The sequence below is a fragment of the Tachyglossus aculeatus genome, chromosome 2 (genome assembly GCF_015852505.1).
Source record: "Tachyglossus aculeatus isolate mTacAcu1 chromosome 2, mTacAcu1.pri, whole genome shotgun sequence".
In the NCBI taxonomy this organism is placed as follows: Eukaryota; Metazoa; Chordata; class Mammalia; order Monotremata; family Tachyglossidae; genus Tachyglossus; species Tachyglossus aculeatus.
This window is the reverse complement of record NC_052067.1, coordinates 125,810,527-125,834,921: the sequence shown is the minus strand read 5'-3', so window position 1 is coordinate 125,834,921 and position 24,395 is coordinate 125,810,527. Positions and strand designations below refer to the sequence as shown.

At 44.0% G+C, this 24,395-nt stretch overlaps 1 protein-coding gene across 2 annotated transcripts in view; it reads right to left on the bottom strand.

Moving 5' to 3' along the window:
* PIBF1 (progesterone immunomodulatory binding factor 1) overlaps window positions 1-24,395 on the bottom strand; it is a 332,641-nt gene that overhangs the window by 70,532 nt on the left and 237,714 nt on the right. For both annotated transcript variants that reach the window (XM_038741731.1, XM_038741734.1), the window contains one exon: window positions 18,287-18,417. In XM_038741731.1, the coding sequence (XP_038597659.1) occupies window positions 18,287-18,417 (131 nt within the window). The remainder of the gene's footprint in view (window positions 1-18,286; window positions 18,418-24,395) is intronic.

The following is a 24,395-nucleotide window of genomic DNA, read 5'->3' as shown; positions in this document are numbered from 1 at the left end:
CCTGGGCTTCAAGGCTGTCCATCACCTCGCCCCCTCCTACCTCACCTCCCTTTTCTCCTTCTACTGCCCAGCCCGCACCCTCCGCTCCTCCACCACTAATCTCCTCACTGTACCTCGCTCTCGCCTGTCCCGCCATTGACCCCCGGCCCACGTCATCCCCCGGGCCTGGAATGCCCTCCCTCTGCCCATCCGCCAAGCTAGCTCTCTTCCTCCCTTCAAGGCCCTGCTGAGAGCTCACCTCCTCCAGGAGGCCTTCCCAGACTGAGCCCCTTCCTTCCTCTCCCCCTCGTCCCCCTCTCCATCCCCCCATCTTACCTCCTTCCCTTCCCCACAGCACCTGTATATACGTATATATGTTTGTACATATTTATTACTCTATTTATTTATTTTACTTGTACATATCTATCCTATTTATCTTATTTTGTTAGTATGTTTGGTTTTGTTCTCTGTCTCCCCCTTTTAGACTGTGAGCCCACTGTTGGGTAGGGACTGTCTCTATATGTTGCCAATTTGTACTTCCCAAGCGCTTAGTACAGTGCTCTGCACATAGTAAGCGCTCAATAAATACGATTGATGATGATGATGTCTCCCCATCTAGACTTTAAGGTCCATTTTAAAGTGTGTCTCCCTATCTAGATTTGAAGCTGCTTGTGGTTAGGAAACATGTCTACCAATGCTGTTGTATTCTCCCAAGTGCTAAGTACACTGCTCTTGTGGGTTCTAATCCTGCCTCCGCCGCTTGTCAGCTGTGTGATTTAGGGCAAGTCACTTCACTTCTCTATGCCTCAGTTGCCTCATCTGTAAAATGGGGATTAAGACTGTGAGCCGCCATGGGACAACCTGGTCACCTTGTAACCTCCCCAGTGCTTAGAACAGTGCTTTGCACATAATAAGCGCTTAATAAATGCCATTATCATCATTATTATTAATATTCTCTGGGCCTCAGTTACATCATCTGTAAAATGGGGATTAAGACTTCGAGCAGATGTGGGACAACCTGATTACCTTGTAGCTACCCCAGTGCTTAGAACAGTGCTTGGCACATAGTAAGCGCTTACCAAATACCATCATTATTATTATATTATTATGCTGTCGAGTCATCTCCGACCCATAGCGACACCATGGATGCATCTCTCCCAGAACACCTCTCCTCCATCTGCAGTCATTCTGTTACTGTATCCGTAGAGTTTTCTTGGTAAAAATATGGAAGTGGTTTACCATTGCCTCCTTCCGTGCGCTTAACTTGAGTCTCCTCTCTCGACTCTGTCCCATGCCGCTGCTGCCCAGCACGGGGGAGTTTTTACTTGTAGCAGATTGCCTGCCACTCGCTAGCCCCTGCCCAAGCTAGGAATGGAATGAACAGGCCCGTGCTTGACTCTCCCTCCCATAGTCTCCCCCTTTTAGACTGTGAGCCCACTGTTGGGTAGGGACTGTCTCTATATGTTGCCAATTTGTACTTCCCAAGCGCTTAGTACAGTGCTCTGCACATAGTAAGTGCTCAATAAATACGATTCATGATGATGATGAGGTAAACTACTAACTTTGTGTGGGTCAGAGACTATGCCTAACCTGATTATCTTGTATCTACTCCAGTATTTAATTAATTCATTCAATCGTATTTATTGAGCACTTACTATGTGCAGAGCACTGTACTAAGCACTTGGGAAGTACAAGTCGGCAACATATAGAGACGATCCCTACCCAACAACGGGCTCACAGCGGGCTTGGTATAAAGAAAGTGCTTAACGAATACCACAGTTACTGTTGTCAACATTATTGTTACACAATTCTCCCAAAATATTTAATTAAAAATATCGGCTGCAGACATTCTCTAGAGAAAAAGTTCGAATTCACTCTTTTCTAAAACAAAATTTTCAGAAGCTGCATTTAGGCAGGTCGCTGTGGAACCCTTGAAAAGCTGGGGAGTGAATTATTATAAACGTTTCGGTGATCATGCCACATCTTCTAAGAAAAGCGAAAAGTGGCAGTGCATCAGTGACCCAAACACACTTGAATGGGCTTCTGCTGTGTACAGCCATAAATCAATCAGTGGTATTTACTGATCACCTGCTGTGTGGACTGTACTAAGCAACCGGGAGAGCAGGATGAAGTTGGTTGACATGATCCCTGCCCTCCGTTATTGTACATCAGTGGATAACTATAATCTCCTGGATTGTACAGCAATATATTGGTAGGGCCAGATGGCTAACACGAGTCTCAAAAACACAACCTGGGATTTCAAATCAATAGTTGGGTTTCAGGAACCACAGGGATCTTAGTGTCTAAATTTAGCATGGTCTAACAGGAAAAATGCCTGTAGATGAACATGGCAGCTGGAGTATTAAACCTCCATGAGCTAATAATAATAATAACAAATAAATAAATAAATACGATTGATGATGATGATAATAATAATGATGGCATTTGTTAAGCGCTTATTATGTGCAAAGCACTGTTCTAAGCGCTGGGGAGGATACAAGGTGATCAGGTTGTCCCACGTGGGGCTCACAGTCTTAATCCCCATTTTACAGATGAGGGAACTGTGGCACAGAGAAGTTGTGACATGCCCGAAGTCACACAGCTGACAAGTGGTGGAGCTGGGATTTGAACCCATGACCTCCGACTCCAAAGACCGTGTGCTTTCCACTGAGCCAAGCTGATGTGTCTACCCCTTTTGGCGTAGCACACTTTCTCAAATGCTTAGTACAGTGCTCTGCACTCAGTATGTACTCAAAGCATACCGTCGATTGTTTGATTGTGAGTGTCCCTTTTCTCCTCACTGAGGGGATGATCCTTGCCATATCCACTGCAGCCAGAAAGTATATAACTAATCCCTGATTCTGAAGAATCTGTTAGCTATAATGAACCAGAGATTAGTTCGTATTATGATGGTGATGTAGAAAACAATTGCCACACATTCTCTCTCAAGATAGAAACAGGAATCTAAAGAAATCCTGGAAACTGGAAATCCAGATTGTATGCAGCTTTTTCAGTGGATGCATTGCAAAATTAGGAAGCTACTAGATACTTCAAACTGAAAGTTTTGGGTGACAACTTTCTAGATGCGCATATAGTAAAGTAAGTAAATATATATTTATTTATATATATTTACTGGGGTAACGGTTTCAAACAGTGCTATGTGCACTTCCGTTGTGTGGTGGAACTGAGAAAAATACCTCAAGTGTTGAAAAGAAAAGTAAATTAAAAATCACGTTTAGTATTTCAAAGTACTGGGCAAAAACTCACCGTGGGCAGGAAAGGTGTCTACCAACTCTGTTACACTGCACTCTCCCAAGCACTTCAAATACAAGTTCTCTGCACACAGTAAGCACTCAATAAATGCGACTGATTGATTGATTGAAACTAATCTGCAAGAAGCGTAGCTCAGTGGAAAGAGCATGGGCTTTGGAGTCAGAGGTCATGGGCTTGAATCCCGGTCCCGCCACAAGTCTGCTGTGTGACCTTGGGCAAGTCACTTAACTTCTCTGAACCTCAGTTCTCTCATCTGTAAAATGGGGATTAAGATTGTGAGCTCCACATGGGACAACCTTGCATCCGCCCAGCGCTTAGAACAGTGCTTTGCACACAGTAAGCACTTAACAAATGCCATTATTATTAATAAGGGGCTAAACTGCACATACTCCAGACAATGAAGGTGGCAGACTTTCTGGAAAAACCAGTGGTTTGAAGGGCTCGAAAGCCAGACTACACCAGATTTACTTTCTTACTAATTGAAGATAGAAACTGCAACCAATTGCTGCTGTGATTTGCAGTTGTGAGATCTATTCCATTTGGATTTGCATTCCATTTCTATTCCTGACTCACTGGGTGGCATAGCCGCACACATCACCTCATTAGGTCTCAATTTCCAACTCTGTAAAAGGAGATAATCAATTAATGGTATTTATTGAGTACTTACTGGGTACAGAGCACTGCACTAAGTACACAGGAGAGTACGATATAAAAGGAGTTGGTAGAAACGTTCCCCGCAAACAAGGTCTTACAGTTCCTCTTCTCCCACTCTCTTCTGTGTCACCCTAGCACTTTGATCTGTTCCCTTTATTCACCCCTCCTTCAGCTCCACAGCACTTATGCATAATCATATTTATTTAATAATAATAATGGCATTTATTAAGCACTTATTATGTGCAAAGCGCTGTTCTAAGCGCTGGGGAAGTTACAAGGTGATCAGGTTGTCCCACGGTGGGCTCACAGTCTTAATCCCCATTTTACAGATGAGGTAGCTGAGGCACAGAGAAGTTAAGTGACTTACCCAAAGTCACACAGCTGACAATTGGCGGAGCTGGGATTTGAACCCATGGCCTCTGACTCCAAAGCCCATGGTCTTTCCACTGAACCATGCTGCTTCTCATGTAATTTAGTGTAAATTAATTTACATTAATGTACGTCTCCGTCTCTAGGCTGTAAACTCGTTGTGGGCAGGGAATGTGTCTACCAACCCTGTTGTATTATATTCTTGAAAGTGCCTGGTATAGTACTCTGCATTCATTCATTCATTCATTCAATCGTATTTATTAAGCGCTTATTATGTGCAGAGCACTGTACTAAGCGCTTGGGAAGTACAAGTTGGCAACATATAGAGACGGTCCCTACCCGACAACGGGCTCACAGTCTAGAAGGGGGAGACAGACAACAAAACAAAACATGTGGACAGGTGTCAAGTCAGAGCTCAGGAAATATAATTGACTGATTGATAGGGAGAGACAGACAATAAAATAAACTGCAGGCAGGGGAATAATAATAGTCACATGCCTCCAAAATGTTACATGAATGAATTAATGATTATAAATCATCATCATCAATCGTATTTATTCAGCGCTTACTATGTGCAGAGCACTGTACTAGCGCTTGGGAAGTACAAATTGGCAACATATACAGACAGTCCCTACCCAACAGTGGGCTCACAGTCTAAAAGAGCCTTGAACATATAATCTCTCTATAAATACCATTTGGCACCAGGTATCAGTGAAAAATAGAAATTAAATGCCCATGAAGGTAAGCAGCTCAGTGGAAAAACAAACTGACTGCTGAAGTTAGATGCTAGACTGTAAGCCCGTAGTTGGGTAGGGATTGTCTCTATTTGTTGGTGAACTGTACTTTCCAAGCGCTTAGTTCAGTGTTCTGTACACAGTAAGCACTCAATAAATACAACTGAATGAATCAATGAATTAGAGCTTACTTATCTCAGAAGTTAGAAAGACCTGAAGGGACCAAGGGAGCTGTGGTGCTCAGTAGGAGTTCCACCTTCAAAGCCTTGTTGAAAGCACATCTCCAAGAGAAGCAGCATGGATAGAGCACAGGCCTCGGAGTCGTACGACCTGGGTTCTAATCCCAGTTCCACCACTTGTCTGCTGTGTGACCTTGGGCAAGCAACTTAACTTTGCTGTGCCTCAGTTCCCTCATCTGTAAAATCAGGATTAAGACTGTGAGCTCCAAGTGGGACAGGGACTTGGTCCAACCTGATTAGAGAAGCAGCGTGGCTCAGTGGAAAGAGCACGGGCTTTGGAGTCAGAGTTCATGGGTTCAAATCCCGGCTCTGCCCATTGTCAGCTGGGTGACTTTGGGCAAGTCACTTCACTTCTCTGTGCCTCAGTTACTTCATCTGTAAAATGGGGATTAAGACTGTGAGCCCCCCTTGGGACAACCTGACCACCTTGTAACCTCCCCAGCGCTTAGAACAGTGTTTTGCACACAGTAAGCGCTTAATAAATGCCATTATTATTATTATTAGCTTGTATCTACCCCAATGCCTGGCACATAGTAAGTGCTTCACAAATACAATTTAGAAAAAAAAAAAGTCGGGCTGTACCCAAACATGGCAATGTAATGTTTCTTTAAGATATAGAACTCACTTTCAGAGAAAATTCAAGGGCACACCAGTTGGCAAATTAATAAAAATGTGGTGTACATGAATGGACTGTTGAAGGAATTAAAACCTCTGGATTAGTTCATTAGTTTATAGCTATAGTCCTGACCGAATGGGATTTTAAAACCCATTTTTTCCAAGGTAAAGTAAGTTTTTGTAATAATCGAGAATTAGATGGCAACTCATGTTATGCATTACAAGTGGGGTGGAGAGGCTGAGTTGCTCCTAAGGCCATCAGTTATTCACGATTAGCCATTAATTCACAGAACATAGTTGATATTTCAGAATCTTTAACTGCACGTTTTCAAACTCCTGCTGTTCTCTGAACTACCTTCAGCAATGCACTCTCCGAACAACATATGTGCAAGAAAGGTCTCTTGCTTAGAACCCTAGTTTCCTTTATTTCTATAGTGCATTAGATCCCTTTCAAAACCCAGTAATTTCAACTTTTCCTTTTCAAAGTTCATGGTATGACTCACAAAGTAGGTTAAAAAGCCACAAAACAAGCCTCTTCGAAAACACACCTAACTCAAAGAGTATATTATACATATAATCATTCAATTCCCTGTTAATAATTACCCAAGCACTCATGTTTATGATTCTGTCACCTGCTGCATGAAAACATATTCCTGTTCTATTGCTCCTTCCCTTCCTGGATCAATATTCCATGGCTACGGCTTAAAGGAGAAGCTTACAATTTAGTCTCACCTTCCTTAACTGACAGTAAGGTACAAACTATGGGCAGCACAGCCTTGTGGAAAAAACCTTAGACTGAGTGTCAGGAAACCCCTGCTCTGACACTGACGTGAGCAAGTCATTCAACCTGTACCAATCAATCAGTGCTATTTATTGAGCATGTACTGTATGCAGTGCACTACACTAAGCACTTTGGAGAGTACACTGCAATGGAGTTGACTTCAATTTCCTCACTTGTAAATTTGGGATAAAATTCCTGCTCTCCCTCAATCTTGGTCAATCCTATTTATTGAGTGCTTACCGTGTGCAGAACACTTACGTGTGCAGAAGCACTTGGGAGAGTACACTATAACGGAGACATTCCCTGCCCATAACAATCTTGCAGTCAAGAGGGGGAAACAGACATTAGTATAAGTAAGTAAATTACAGAACTGTACATAAATGTTACGGGGCTGGGAGGGAGGATGAATAAAGGAAGCAACTGTGAGCCTGGTGTGGAAAAGGACCAGTGTCTTACGTGATGATCTTCTATCTACCTCAAGGTTCAGCACCGTACATGGCATGTAGTAAGTGCTTCATAAATACCAATATTATTGTTATGGGGAATTTTGCTTATTCTACTAGGTCAAATTAGGAGAAGCAGCATGGCTCAGTGGAAAGAGCATGGGCTTTGGAGTCAAAGGTCATGGGCTCAAGTCCCAACCCTCCCAATTGTCAGCTGTGTGACTTTGGGCAAGTCACAACTTCTCTGTTCAAATCCCGGCCCTCCCAATTGTCAGCTGTGTGACTTTGGACAAGTCACAACTTCTCTGTGCCTCAGTTACGTCATCTGTAAAATGGGGATTAAGACTGTGAGCCCCCCCGTGGGACAACCTGATCACCCTGTAACCTCCCCAGAGCTTACAAATACCATCATTATCATTACTATTATTAATACTTTCATTTTTATTTCTTCTATTTCCCTAATGTTTTACTGGAAAGTTAGTCTTTTAGCCCATACACTCTTTTTGCGGGAGAATTAGAATTTAGACAGCTGTGATTCTCAGTGACAGGGGAATTTAAAGTGATCATAGTGAAATCAAACTGTCAAAAAAATAGTTCAGTTTAGATTTGAACATCTTGGGCTTTTTTGGTTATTGACTCTCTCCCTCTCTATGTACATTTTAATATTGCAATATCAAGCAAGCCTACTTTCTCTTAGACTGTTATATTTCAGAAGTCGCAACCTATCTGAAATCCATTTATGCTATAACTCATTCTCATTTTGGGTAAGAGATTAGGGAAGAAGAAGGGAACACTGGTTACCATAACATTACTGTGATTCCATTCTGTGATGTCGCTCTGCAAGAATGCTGTTTTAAGTGCACGCACCACAGTCGTTCATTAGGCATTACAAAGGCAACCAATAGCAACTTATTTGAAAATAACTGTTTACTAGAAACTGATTTTAAGCAGTGCAAATTGGATCCTTGTGACGTGCTAATGACCACTGATGTGGGGGGCACACAGCATGGCATAGTGGACAAAGCATGGGCCTCGGGAGTCAGAAGGTCATGGGTTTTTATCCGGGCTCCACCACTTGTCTGCTGTGTGACCTTGGGCAAGTCACTTTCCTTCTCTGTGCCTCAGTTACCTCATCTGTAAAATGGGGTTTGAGACTAGGTGATCCACATGGGACAGGGACTGGGTCCAACCCGATGTGCTTGCATTTCCCCCCAGTGCTTAGTACAGTGCCTGGCACAATCAGCACTTAACATATATAATTACTATTATTATTTTATGTCTCAAAGAAATGTCAGAGAGAACAAGTGAAGAACAATAGTCGAAGATAGCTCAAGAGAGCTCAGGTTCCACCTGAAGTTTGAAATGAGATTAAAGTCTACAGGAGCTAGAAAAACTGCATAAAGCTTGCTTCAAAGTGCTAAAAACCCTTTCACTCTACACAACCTCCTTGAGTTTCACTGAGTGTGAAAGGAACATCTGCTGTTTCCCTTGCCTTCTAACTCTCAACCCCTTTCCCAACAAGTATTGACACAACAGGGATGATTTGGGGGACAACAAAAAGTTGCAGGAAAGCAAAAACAAAAGGAAATGTAGGAATGAGAAAGTATTAGAGGAGAAATAACTGCGTGGCAAAACTATTACCACTCATTTCCCACAGAATTCAAATGTTTTCATTACTTTTTAGTTTTCATATTTTAAAAGGCCCACTGCTGTTTCATTTTGTTTCTGTCTTTTCCCCGCAAGGAATCGGAGCACTTTTTCCCACATGCGGCCCACAAAGACGTAAGGCGTCACGGATCTGGGCCCAGACTCCTCCACCAGACATCTCCCATGCTGGCTATCCTGTCACGGTGGCTCTCGGGGCTCAGTGGAAAGAGCCCGGGCTTGGGAGTCAGAGGTCATGGGTTCGAATTCCGGCTCTGCCACATCATCATCATCATCATCAATCGTATTTATTGAGCGCTTACTGTGTGCAGAGCACTGTACTAAGCGCTTGGGAAGTACAAATTGGCAACATATAGAGACAGTCCCTGCCCAACAGTGGGCTCACAGTCTAAAAGGGGGAGACAGAGAACAAAACCAAACATACTAACAAAATAAAATAAATAGGATAGATATGTACAAGTAAAATAAATAAATAGAGTAATAAATATGTACAAACATATATACATATATACAGGTGCTGTGGGGAAGGGAAGGAGGTAAGATGGGGGGATGGAGAGGGGGACGAGGGGGAGAGGAGGGAAGGGGCTCAGTCTGGGAAGGCCTCCTGGAGGAGGTGAGCTCTCAGTAGGGCCTTGAAGGGTGGAAGAGAGCTAGCTTGGCGGATGCCACATGTCTGCTGTGTGACCTTGGGCAAGTCACTTCACTTCTCCGGGCCTCAGTTCCCTCATCTGTAAAATGGGGATTAAGACTGTGAGCCCCACATGGGACAACCTGATCACTTTGTACCCCCCAGCGTTTAGAACAGTGCTTTGCACATGGTAAGCGCTTAACAAATGCCATTATTATTATTATTATTATTATTATTATTATTATTATTATTATGCCTTGTGCGCTGTGGGCCACCCGTGATCTCCCCCCCCGTGCCGTGCCCGCTGTCTCCCATGGGTAGCTCCCAGGGCTGGCTTCCAACCTGCCCCGGGCACCGTGGGCTGCCTGTGTAGACTTACGCCATCGCTGACGGCAGCCAGGGCCTCCTCTCCGGAACATGGCTCCCGGGGCCACTGGCATCCTCCTCCAGAGGACCACCACACTGCTCCCCCAGAATCCCACCCTGCCCCTCCATCTCCTCATTGCAGAACCTCCATCCTAGCCTGCTTCGCACCACCCCGGTGGAACAGAGAAAAGTCGCTGCAGTTTGGCGCTGCCTTCGCAAAACCCGGTAAGACTGTGGCAGCGGCTGCTGCTCTAGGGCTCAGCGTGGCCACGGTTGTGATTGTGGATTCTGAGCTGCAAGGAGCCTAAAATTCTACACCCTCCGGATCTTGGTTTTTGTTTTAATGTTTTCTTAGTGTTTTCTTTCATCTCTCCTATCTGACTTCTCCTTCTCAGTTCCCCTTTTCTGACTCCTCCTCTGCCTCCTCCACTCTGACAGTGGTCTCTCCAGGCTCAGTTTTAGGTCTCCTTCTATTCTCCCTCTATACCCATTCCCTTGAAGAACTCATTCGCTTTCATTGCTTCAATTACCATCTCTATGCAGATGATTCCCAAATCTACATTTCCAGCCCTGACCCCTCTCCTTCCCTGCAACCTTGAATTTCCTCAGTCTTCAAGTCAGATCAATCAATCGTATTTATTGAGCGCTTACTGTGTGCAGAGCACTGTACTAAGCACTTGGGAAGTACAAGTTGGCAACATATAGAGACAGTCCCTACCCAACAGTGGGCTCAAAGTCAGATCTACTTGGATGTCCCACAGGCCCCATACCGACTTTATCTTCCCACCCAAACCCTGTCCTCCCGCTCTCTTCCCCTTCACTGTATACAACATCACTATCCTCCCTACCTCATAAGGCCATAACCTCGGCCATTACCTTCGGACTCATCTCTCATTCCTCCCACATATTCATTCATTCAATCGTATTTATTGAGTGCTTACTGTGTGCAAAGCACTGTATTAAATCTGTCACCAAATCCTGTTGGTTCTACCTTCGCAACATGGCTAAATTCCACCCTTTCCTCTCCATCCAAACTGCTACCACGCTAATCCAAGCACCCATCTTAACCCGACTTGATTACTGAATCTGACTCGTTGCTGACCTCCTGGCCTCCTGTCTCTTCCCACTCCAATCCATACTTCACTCTGCTGTATGAATCGTTTATCCACAAAAACCGTTCAGTTCATGTCTTCCCACTTCTCAAGAACCTCCAATGGCTGCCCATCCACCTCCGTATCAGTCAGAAACTCCTTATCATTGGCATTAAAGCAGTCAATCAGCTAGCCCCATCCTACCTCACCTCACTAATCTCCTACTACAGCCCAACTGGCATACTCCACTCCTCTAGCACCAGCTGACTCACTGTACCCTGATGTCATCTAGCTCATGGCTGACCCCTTTCCCATGTCCTTCCCCTAACCTGGAACTCCTCCCCCTCCATATATGCCAGACCACCACTCTCTCCACCTTCAAAACATTAGTAAGGTCACATCTCCTCCAAGAGGCCTTCCCTGATAAAGCCCTCTTTTCCCTAGCTTGCTCTCCCTTCTGCGTCATTTATGCCCTTCAAAGTGACCTTTGGATACTTGATATTCACCCACTCCCATCGCCACAGCACTTATGCATATACCTTTAAATCATCATCATCATCAATCATATTTATTGAGCGCTTACTGTGTGCAGAGCACTGTACTAAGCGCTTGGGAAGTACAAATTGGCAACATATAGAGACAGTCCCTACCCAACAGTGGACTCACAGTCTAAAAGGGGGAGACAAAACCAAACATACTACAAAATAAAATGGAATGAGTACTTTTAAATGACTTATTTATATTAATGTCTGCCTCCCCCTCTAGACTGTGAGTTTGTTAAGAGCAGGGAACAAGTCCACTAATTCTGTTGTATTGTACTCTCCCAAGCACTTAGTACAGTGCTCTGCACATAGTAAGCGCTCACTATATACAATTGATTGATTGATCTCTCCTTATGGATTTGGCACCTATCCCCTCTCCCCCGTTTTACTTTTTACAATTGTGAGTTCCCTGAAGGGAAAAGGACCATGTCTAATTCCCCACTTGTGTAGTCTTTCCCAGCTCTTAGTATAGTGCTCGACACAGAGTAAGCTCTTAGCACATAATTGTGCTACTGTGATTACTTTTCCAAAACATATTCTGTTTTTATTTTAATTACTACAAATATTCATTCCATTAAGCTCAAACTAATGTACCCAGGATGTGCTGGAGAGAACTATCAGTAATATCATATTTTCATTAGGCCACTGAAATTGACTCAGATTTTCACACTAAAATTATAGCAAATTTCATAGCTTGTAAAATATTTTAACATTTTAATGGTAGTTCACTCCATTTTAGGCAGAGCTTTTGTTACCCCATTACAATCATATGATGAGGCTTTTGAAGGCATCTTGTGGTTTACTTTCCAAAAAAAATATAAATCCCTGATACTGAGAAATGAAACTTTTCAATTAAAATTATCTGCAGTAAAAATACATAACCCAAATTCCAACTAATGCTAAGAATTAGACTTTTGCTTAATTAGGAATGAATGCACTGCCCTGCTTTCAGAGTTTGACAAATATTTGCACATAAAACATCCCTTTTGTATACAGGGTCTGGGTACATTTCCGGATAAGAAACTGAAAATCCCAAACTGCTTTTACTGAGAGGAGTAGAGATGATTAGGCCAATTCAGTAGCAAGGAAAAATAATCTTATCAATAATAATTGCCCATCCGCCAAGCCAGCTCTCTTCCTCCCTTCAAGGCCCTGCTGAGAGCTCACCTCCTCCAGGAGGCCTTCCCAGACTGAGCCCCTTCTTTCCTCTCCCCCTCGTCCCCCTCTCCATCCCCCCGTCTTACCTCCTTCCCTTCCCCACAGCACCTGTATATATGTATATATGGTTGTACATATTTATTACTCTATTTATTTATTTTACTTGTACATTTCTATCCTACTTATTTTATTTTGTTGGTATGTTTGGTTCTGTTCTCTGTCTCCCCCTTTTAGACTGTGAGCCCACTGTTGGGTAGGGACTGTCTCTATGTGATGCCAATTTGTACTTCCCAAGCGCTTAGTACAGTGCTCTGCACATAGTAAGCGCTCAATAAATACGATTGATTGATTGATTGATTGAATAATTGTGGTATCCGTTAGGCCCTTACAATGTGCCAAGCCGGGGACTAAGCACCAAGGTAGACATAAGAAATCAGATCCGAGGATGTCCCTGTTCCACATGGAGCTCACGGGCCAAGATTCAATCAAGGATTCAATTGTTTCCCTCTTATATAGTCATTAATACAACCGGAATACAAACTTGTTTCAAATCAAATGCACAGATAAGTACTTTGAAAGGCTTGTCTAAATGTTTCAGAGGAGGGATGCTAACCTTCTCACTATGCCTCGTTCTCACCTGTCCCGTCAACCCCTGGTCCACGTCCTTCCTCTGGCCTGGAATGTCCTCCCTCCTCAAAACCACCAAACAATCACACTCCCCCCCTTCAAAGCCCTACTGAATGCTCACCTTCTCCAGGAAGCTTTCCCAGGTGAAGCCCCCCTTTTCCTCTGCTCCTCCTCCCCTCCCCATCGCCCTGACTTGCTCCCTTTGCTCTACTGCCCTCTCCTCCCACATAGCACTTCTGTATATATGTTCATATTTATTATTCTACTAACAATATATATCTATAATTCTATTTATTTATATTGATGCTATTGATGCCTGCATACTACTCTTGATGCCTGTCTCCCCACCTCTAGACTGTGAGCCCATTGTGGGCAGGGACTGTCTCTGCTGCTGAATTTTACTTTCCAAGCATTTAGTACAGTGCTCTGCACACAGAAAATGCACAATAAATACAATTGAATGAATAAATGAATGAAACTTGCTGCCTACTTAGAAGTTTCTGTGTGGCTGGCAGGACACCTGGAAGCAACATGACCTAGTGGAAAGAGCACAGGTCCGGGACTCCAAGACCTGGGTTCTAATCCTGGCTCCACCACTTGCCTGTTGTGTGACTTTGGGTAAGCCACTTCACTTCTCTTTGCCGCAGTTTCTTCATCCAATAATGGGGATTAAATTCCTGTTCACCCTCCTACTTACAACTGAAAGCCCCAAGATGGGTAGGGACCGTCTCCGACCTGATTAGCATAACCCTACCACCTGCAATAGGGAAGCACGTGGGGAAAGACACACCTTAGCCTCTGTGGATACCCAACTCCAAGCTCCTACCTGAAGCTAGAGGAGCTGCTGCTGCTGTCACCATAGCTGCTGACCTCCAGGGATTCTTGAGGTTTTGGGGGCTGCTCTACAGGCAATATCCCGATGTGTGACACCTGAGAGAGCAGTCTCCTCCCATGGTGTAATGAACTTATCTGCTTAGCAGGACTGGAGCTCACCTCCTCCAGGAGGCCTTCCCAGACTGAGCCCCCTCCTTCCTCCCCCCCTCCTCCCCCGTCCTTCCCCCCAGCCTCACCTCCTTCCCTTCCCCACAGCACCTGTATATATGTTTGTACATATTTATTGCTCTATTTATTTATTTATTTTACTTGTACATATTTATTCTACTTACTTTATTTTGTTAATATGTTTTGTTTTGTTCTCCGTCTCCCCCTTATAGACTGTGAGCCCACTGTTGGGTAGGGACCGTCTCTATATGTTGCCAACTTGTACTTCCCAAGCGCTTAGTACAGTGCTCTGCACACAGTAAGCGCTCAATAAATACGATTGAATGAATGAATGAATGAATTGGGGTTCAATCACTCTTCCTTGTCTCTTTCCTAGTGCTACTGCTGCTGCTACTGTCTGATAGTGCTTAACCTTCTCATTGTACCTCGGCCTTGTCTATCTCGCCGTCTGGAATGTCCTCCCTCCTCGTATCTGATAGACAGTGACTCTCTTCCCACTCAAAGCCTTACTGAAAGCACATCTCCTTCCAGAGGCCTTGGCTGATTAAACTCTCCTTTCCTCTTCTCCCTCTTCCTTCTGCATAGCCCTGACTTGCTTCTTTCCTTCACCCCACCCCCATCCCAGTCCTACAGCACTTATGTATATATCTGTCATTTATTTATATTTATCTCTGTCTCAGTGATATATTTATCACTGTGGGCAGGGAATCTGTCTGCTTCTCTGTGTCTCAGTTACAGAATCTGTAAAATGGGGATTATGACTGTGAGCCCCACATGGGATAACCTGATTACATTGTATCTACCCCAATGCTTAGAACAGTGCTTGGCACATATTAAGTGCTTAACAAGTACCATCATCATTAATATTATTTATTGTTATGTTGTACCCTCCCAAGCGCTTAGTACAGTGCTGTGCAAACAGCAAGCTTTCAATAAATACAACTGAATGAATATGGGCTTCTGGTACTCCTAACCCTCGGCTTCAAGGCTGTCCATCTCCTCGCCCCCTCCTACCTCACCTCCCTTCTCTCCTTCTACAGTCCAGCCCACACCCTCCGTTCCTCATTGTGTCTCGTTCTCGCCTGTCCCGCTGTCGACCCCTGGCCCACGTCTTCCCCCGGGCCTGGAATGCCCTCCCTCTGCCCATCCGCCAAGCTAGCTCTCTTCCTCCCTTCAAAGCCCTACTGAGAGCTCATTTCCTCCAGGAGGCCTTCCCAGACTGAGCCCCCTCCTTCCTCTCCCCCTTTTCCCCTCCCCATCCCCCCGCCTTACCTCCTTCCCCTCCCCACCACACCTGTATATATGTATGCACATATTTATTACTCTATTTATTTATTTTACCTGTACATATTTATTCTATTTATTTTATTTTGTTAATATGTTCCGTTTTGTTGTCTGTCTACCCCTTCTAGACTGTGAGCCCGCTGTTGGGTAGGGACCGTCTCTATATGTTGCCAACTTGTACTTCCCAAGCGCTTAGTACAGTGTTCTGTACACAGTAAGCGCTCAATAAATATGATTGAATGGATGAATGAATGAATGAATGGTATGCCACTGTGGGCAGTGGCTTCTAGGGGACCTAAGGTTTAGTAATGTAAGGGAAGGGAATAACAGATTTAGCAAATCCCGGCTCCGCCAACTGTCAGCTATGTGACTTTGGGCAAGTCACTTAACTTCTCTATGCTTCAGTTACTTCATCTGTAAAATGGGGATTAAGACTATGAGGCCCCCATGGGACAACCTATCATAACCTCCCCAGCGCTTAGAACAGTGCTTTGCACTTAGTAAGTGCTAAATAAATGCCATTATTATTATTATTATTATTTGAAGGTGCTAAGGGGATGACATGGTATGGATAGTCCCAGTATGGTGCAGACAATTAGTATGTTCTCAGCTAGGAAGAAGTCTACTTGTGTAAGTCTAGAGCTATTATCACAATGCTAGGTATATGAGTTTTACCAATGCTAATTATCAATGGTATTTCTAGGGCCTTACTATGTGTGGAGCACTGTACTAAGTGCTTGGGGGGCTGGGGGTGGGGGAGACCCAGAACTAAGCCTTGGGGGAATCTCAAATAGAAAGCAAAGGATCAACCTGGCAAATCCCTCTAGATTGTCAGCTCTCTGTGGGAAGGGAACATGTCTACCAACTCCGTTATACTGCAGTCGCCCAAGTGCTTAGAACAGTGCAAGCAGTAACTGCTCAATAAACATTACTGATTGATTGACATACAGTTGCTCTTCAAACTTGAAGAATACAACACTGATAGTGAAATTCGTTTGTGGATGTGTACATGAATGAAAAAGCCAATGCGGGACTCATAATCCTGATCACACGGTGCGTACACACTGCCTCTTTTTGTGCTGCCCTGTGAGTTGTGTTCACTTTTGCCTCCATATCTCACGATTCATTCAAAGTTTCCACTTGAACAAAGCATCTCCTTTCTTAATTTCTCCCTCCTACCATACCTCACTGACCTCCCACTACAACCCAATCTGCACACTTTATTCCTCTAATTCTAAGAAAGTCATTGTACTTCAATCTTGCTTGGCTCACCACTGAACTCTGGCCTTCGTCCTCCTTCTGGCCTGGAGTTCCCTCCCCAATCACCTCTTACAGATCACCCACTCCCCACTTTCAAAGCCCTACAAACCTCACCCCCTTTCCAAGAGGCCTTTCCCGACAAGGTCCTGATTTTCCCATTTGATCTCCCTACTATATTACCTATGCACTTGGATCTATACTCATTCAGAACTTCACATTCACCTCACCCCCAGCCCCAGAATACTGAAATTCATACTCTCATTCTCTTCCATTCCTTCAACATTAATTTATTTTAATGTCTGTTCCCCTTGTCACCAAGTCCTGAGTGCCTAGCACAGTGGTTGGCACACAGTGAGCATTCCATAAATAGGACTGGTTGATTAATTGATTTTATTGTGCCCTGCTGGTCTGCCTGCAGTTTAGAGTTGGGATGCAGCTCTGTCTAAGGATTTACTAAAGCAATAAAAACAACTTTTATATTAGAGAAGCAGCGTGGCCCTAATGAAAACAGCACAGGCCTGCGAGTCAGAGGACCTGGGTTCTAATCCCAGCTCCACCACTCACCTGCTGTGGGACCCTGGGCAAGTCACTTAACTTCTCTGAGCCTCAGTTTCCTCATCTGTAAAACTGGAATTCAATACCTGTTCTCCTTCCTTAGACTTTGATCCTAATGTTGGAGCTGATTATCTTCTATCTATCCCAGGCCTTAGGACAGCGCTTATAATGGTAATAATAATAATGTATTATTATTATGGTATTTGTTAAGCACTTACTATGTGTCATACATTGTTCTAAGCACTGGGATAGATACATGATAATTGAGATGGACATGGTCCCTGTCCTACATAGGGCTCACAGTCTTAGTCCCCATTTTACAGATGAGGGAACTGAGGCACAAAGGAGTAAAATGACTTGCCCAAGGTCACACAGCAGACAAGTGGCAGAGCCAGAATTACAACACTGGTCAATCAATCAATCAATCAATCATATTTATTGAGCGCTTACTGTGTGCAGAGCACTGTACTAACCGCTTCTTAGTCCCAGGCCTATGCTCTAACCACTTGTCCATGGTGCTTTTTTTTATGCTATTTGTTAAGCGCTTACTATGTGCAAAGCACTGCAAAGCTTCTCACACATTGTAAACACTTGCATAATACCAATACAATGAGAAGCACAATACGATGAGAAGTAGCATGGCTTAGTGGCAAGAGCCCGGGCTTGGGAGTCAGAAGGACCTGGGTTTTAATCCTGGCTCTGCCACTTGTCTGCTGTGTGACCTTGGGCAGGCCATTTAACTTCTCTGTGCCTCAGTTACCTCATCTGCAAAATGGGGATTAAGACCGTGAGCCCCACGTGGGACAACCTGATTACCTCGTATCTACCCCAGAGCCTACAACAGTGCTTGGCACGTAGTCAGCACTTAACAAATACCATTATTATTATTATTATTACCACGGTTATTATTATTGTGAACAAAATTTTCGCATATTTATTAAGAGGTCAACATTTCTATAAAAGAGGGATTTGCACTTATAACAGTCCTTAAATCAAATAGCAGAATACATTGTGTACTTACCTGACATCTTTCTTGAGTTCTGCAATCTGCTCATTCTGTGACTGAATCTGAGAATCTCTCTGACGCACAGACTCAATGAGATAGCTGTAAGGTTGCTGTGCCTGGTTCAACAAAGAGTTGGCATTTTCAAGCTACAAAGAAAAAAGTTTCCATTATAATTTTTAAAGTAAAGCAATAAATTTTGATATGAACTAGAAGCACAAATGACCTAGTGGAAAGAACACAGCCTTGAGTAATAATAATAATTATGGCATTTATTAAGCGCTTACTATGTGCAAAGCCCTGTTCTAAGCGCTGGGGAGGTTACAAGGTGATGAGGTTGTCCCACGGGGGGCTCACAGTCTTCATCCCCATTTTACAGATGAAGGAACTGAGGCCCAGAGAAGTTAAGTGACCTGCCCAAAGTCACACAGCTGACAAGTGGCGGAGCGGAATTTGAACCCATGACCTCTGACTCCAAAGCCCGGGCTCTTTTCCACTGAGCCACGCTGCTTCTTGAGTGTCAGAGGACCTGGGTTCTAATCCCATCTCTGCCACTTACCTACTGTGTGACCTTGGATAAATCACTTAACTTTTCCATGGCTCAGTTTCTTCAGTGGCAAAATGGGGATTCACTACCAATTCTCTTTGCTACTTAGGATGTAAAAATTGGTATTCATCATCATCAATCGTATTTATTGAGCGCTTACTGTGTGCAGAGCACTGTACTAAGCGCTTGGGAAGTACAAGTTGGCAACACAACTTGGTATTGATCGGTATTGCCCTACATGGCAGTGACTGTCTGGCCTGATGGATTATTTTACATCAAACCCAGTGTTAGCATATAATACTCAATAAGTTACCATTACTATTATTATTATTATCAGTAGTATTAATAATGATGGCAACTACTATCATCACCTTCCAAAAGAATCTTGGCGTCTTTTCTGTCTTTTCTGTGTAAAAGGTATGCATTTCATCTAACAGAATTCTACTGATGTAATATACATTTTCTTCACATGATCATTTTTTAATGGTATTTGTTAATCAATCAATCAATCGTATTTATTGAGCGCTTACTGTGTGCAGAGCACTGTACTAATCACCTATTATGTGCCAAGCACTGTTCTAAGAGCTGGGATAGATAGAAAATAATTGGGTTGTCTCCAGAGGGGCTCACAGTCTCAATCCCCATTTTACAGATGAGGTAGCTGCGGCCCAGAGAAGTGATGTGATTTGCCCAAGGTCACACAGCAGACAAATGGCTGAGGCAGGATTAGAACCCAGTTCCTTCTGACTCCCAGTCCCATGCTCTATCCACTAGGTCATGCTGCTTCTCTCTTTTCTTTGCACCTTCCTGAACCTCCATAAATATTTTCTTTAATAAAGGCAAAAAAGAATGGTAAAAATGAAGGACAGCACCTTATAATCTACTTTTACGATAAACACCTATGGTTTTCTGATGGTTATTTTAACTTACCTTTTAAATTACATTTGCTTTATTTAGGTCAAATGTACTACGTACAACTTGGTTTTTCCATCTGGTTCAGATTATAATAATAATAATACATTTCGAGCATCACTTCCTAGCTTATTTTAAAAACTTATAATACAAAGATTCAATTATAGTCGTATATTATGAAATTATGTGATATCACTGGGAAAGGGAAAGACAAAGTAAATATTTTAATTTAGTTTCTCTGTCTTTTCCCTTTGCTTGGCCATACTCTACATTGGTAGACCGTAAACTCATTGTGGGCAGGGAATATGTCTACCAACTCTATTGTAGGGTTCTCTCACAAGTGCTTAGTTCAGTGCTCTGTACACAATAAGCACCAATAAATACCACCGGTGATGATGATGATGGTACGTTGCAAGCCCATTTTTTTGGTAACCAATATGATGAATTACCATATCATAAATGATCATATCATAAATTATAATGACGAACTACAATAAAAAGGTTTTGTATTATCTGAGAGCTTTCTCAAACAGAAACATTCTGAAGCGAAATTCTTTGAAAACATTTTAAACACCATTAAAAGTGCACACTTTGTCAAAATGATTAAATTGCCGCACGGTAAATAGCCCACAACACTTTTCTCCATTAATCAATCAATTAATTGGATTTATTGAGTGCTTACTTTGTGCAGAATAGTCTACTAAGCGCCTGGGAATGTACAACCCCACAATGTAACCGACACATTCCCTGCCCACAACGAGCTTAATGGGGGAAACAGATATTAAGGTATGCATTTCTTTTATCATCATCATCATCATCATCAATCGTATTTATTGAGCGCTTACTATGTGCAGAGCACTGTACTAAGCGCTTGGGAAGTACAAATTGGCAACATATAGAGACAGTCCCTACCCAACAGTGGTCTCACAGTCTAAAAGGCTCACAGTCTAAAAGACTGTGTTTGGTAGTTGGGTAGGGACTGTCTCTATATGTTGCCAATTTGTACTTCCCAAGCGCTTAGTACAGTGCTCTGCACACAGTAAGCGCTCAATAAATACGATTGATGATGATTAAGGTAAATAAATAAATAATGGATATAATGATAATAACAATGATGGCATTTTAAGCGCTTACTGTGTGCAAAGCACCGTTCTAAGAGCAGGGGAGGTTAAAAGGTGATCAGGTTGTCCCACAGGGGGCTCACAGTCTTCATCCCCATTTTACAGATTAGGTCACTGAGGCCCAGAGAAGTTAAGTGACTTGCCCAAAGTCACACAGCTGACAGTTGGCGGAGCCGGGATTTGAACCCATGACCTCTAACTCCAAAGCCCGTGCTCTTTCCACTGAGCCACGCTGCTTCTCTATGTACAAAGGTGTTGTGGGGCTGAGGGCAGGAAGGGGGTGAACAAAGGGAGAGGAAATGAGGATTTGGTCAGGGAAGTCCTCTCGGAGAAGCTGTGTCCTCAATAAAGCTTTGGAAGTGGGGAGAGTGATTGTCTGTTTTTTTTTTTTAATCGTATTTATTGAGTGCTTACTATGTACAGAGCACTGTACTAAGTGCTTGGGAAGTACAAATTGGCAACATATAGAGACAGTCCCTACCCAACAGTGGGCTCACAGTCTAAAAGGGGGAGACAGAGACCAAAACCAAACATATTAACAAAATAAAATAAATAGGATAGATATGTACAAGTAAAATAAATAGAGTAATAAATATGTACAAACATATATACATATATACAGGTGCTGTGGGGAAGGGAAGGAGGTAAGATGGGGGTAATGGAGAGGGGGACGAGGGGGAGAGGAAGGAAGGGGCTCAGTCTGGGAAGGCCTCCTGGAGGAGGTGAGCTCTCAGCAGAGAGCTGTTGGATATGAAGAGGGAGGGAGTTTCAGGCCAGAGGCAGGATGTGGGCAAGAGTTCGGCAATGGGGTAGATGAGACAGAGGTACAACAAATAGGGTGGCATTAAAGGGTGGCATTAAAGGAACACAGTGCGTGGGCTGGGTTGTAGCCGGAGAGTAGCAAGGTGAAGTAGGAGGGGCAAAATGATGGAGTGCTTTAAAGCTGATCGAAAGGAATTTCCATTTGATGCAGAGGTGGACGGGCAAAAACTGGAGTTTCTTGAGGAGCGGGGAAGTATGTCCTGAATGTTTTCGTAGAAAAATGATCTGGGCAGCAGAGTGAAGTACTGGAATGGAGTGGGGAGAGACGGGAAGCAGGGAGGTCAGCAAGGAGGCTGATACAGTAATCAAGGTGGGATACGATAAGTGCTTGGATTAACGCGGTAGCAGTTCTTTCATTCTTTCAATCATATTTATTGAGCGCTTACTGTGTTCAGAGCGCTGTACTAAGCACTTGGAAGATACAATTCAGCAATAAAGAGAGACAATCCCTGTCCTCACCAGGCTTACCATCTAGAAGCGGGGAGACAGACATCAAAGCAAGTAAACAGGCATCAAGAGAAATAAATAGAATTATAGATAAATACCCATTAAAACAAGTGAACAGGCATTAATATGAATGAATAGGCTTACAGATATGTTCATATATACACAAGTGCTGTGTGGAGGGACAATCGGGGTGGAGCAAATGGAGTGAGTTGGGGCGGCGTGGAGGGGAGGAGGAGCTGAGGAAAAGGGGGGTTTAGTCCGGGAAGGCCTCTTGGAGGAGGTGAATCTTTAGTAGGGCTTTGAAGGGCGTGAGTGGGATTGGTGGATTTGAAGAGGGAGGGCGTTCCAGGCCAGAGGTAAGACTTGGACTAGGGGTCCAGAGAAGGGAGGTGAGATAAGAAGGGGGAAGGTGATGGAGAGCTCTGAAGCCAATAGGGAGGAGTTTTTGTTTGATATGGAGGTTGATAGGCAACAACCGGAGATTTAATAGTAAGCGCTCAATAAATAAGACTGATTTGATTGATTGATTCTTCCCTTTCCACTGTCATAGCATCTTTGCCAGTATCAGCACTACTGTTTCACTGCTCTTCCCTTGTTATTTCCAATGGGAAGAGCAAAGCTCTTAGGAATCAGGAGACTTGGAATTCTATTCCCAACTTTGCTGGACCGACATCACCTGGACTGTAAGCTCGTTGTGGGTGCCCGTTGTTGGGTGGGGACCGTCCCTATATGTTGCCGACTTGTACTTCCCAAGCGCTTAGTACAGTGCTCTGCACACAGTAAGCGCTCAATAAATACGATTGAATGAATGAATGAATGAATGAATGAATAGGGAACGTGTCTGCTATCTCTACTGCACTGTCCTCTCCCAAGAGCCTAGGACAGTGCCCTGTACATAGTAAGCGCTCAGTAAATACCACTGATTGATGTCACCAATGGTGAAGGTTTCTGACTGAAAAGCCACTTAGGGTGTTATGCGGGGTGGACAAGTTGTTGCCAACTTGTACTTCCCAAGCGCTTAGTACAGTGCTCTGCACACAGTAAGCGCTCAATAAATACGATTGATGATGATGATGATGATGACAGGCCCAGCGGGAATTCTGAAAAATAGCTGGCGAATGTGGGCTGCGAAGACAAGAGCAGTATGAGTTATTTTATTAGACTGCTGCCATCGAGGAGCCATTTAGAGATGGGCAATGCAAAATGCTGAAAGCAAGCCAGGTTGGCTTGGAACTGGGTTCTCGTAAGAAGAACAGTTCTGCAGAGGCTAGTTTGCGGTGGTGGTCCTTTCTTGTGGCTTGAAGGGGCAGGAAGTGGAACCTACACTAACCTTCCCCTGGCATCCTCCTATGCAATGGGGCGCGGCTCAGTGGAAAGAGCACGGGCTTTGGAGTCAGTGGTCAGGGGTTCAAATCCCGGCTCCGCCAATTGTCAGCTGTGTGACTTTGGGCAAGTCACTTCACTTCTCTGTGCCTCAGTGACCTTATCTGTAAAATGGGGATTGGCTGTGAGCCCCCTGTGGGACAACCTGATCACCCTGTAACCCCCCCCCAGCGTTTAGAACAGTGTTTTGCACATAGTAAGCACTTAATAAATGCCATTATTATTATTACTATGTGCAGGGTACTATACTAAGCACTTGAAGCACTGTTCTAAGCCTCTTGCTGGAAACAGGGCTCTGGCTGAGGAGACTACTGGGGAGGTGAATATGGCTGGGAGGAGGCGGGAGCTGTTGACAATGTCACTAGGACTACTGGACCGCACAGCTCACAGCCTCCCTGGCAAAGCCCCTCAGTCGCCGCCTCTCCTTCCATCCAGGTACCCATTGCCACCCCCTAACCTCGATCCTGACACAAGATCAATCAATCAATCAATCAATCGTATTTATTGAGCGCTTACTGTGTGCAGAGTACTGTACTAAGCGCTTGGGAAGTACAAGTTGGCGACATATAGAGACGGTCCCTACCCAACAGTGGGCTCACAGTCTAGAAGGGAGAGACAGAGAACAAAACAAGACATATTAACAAAATAAAATAAATAGAATAAAAATGTACAAGTAAAATAGAGTAATAAATACGTGCAAACATATATACAGGTGCTGTGGGGAAGGGAAGGAGGTATGGCGGGGGGGATGGATGGGGGAGGAGGGGGATAGGAAGGAGGGGGCTCAGTCTGGGAAGGCCTCCTGGAGGAGGTGAGCTCTCAGTAGGGCCTTGAAGGGAGGAAGAGAGCTAGCTTGGCGGATGGGCAGAGGGAGGGCATTCCAGGCCCGGGGGAT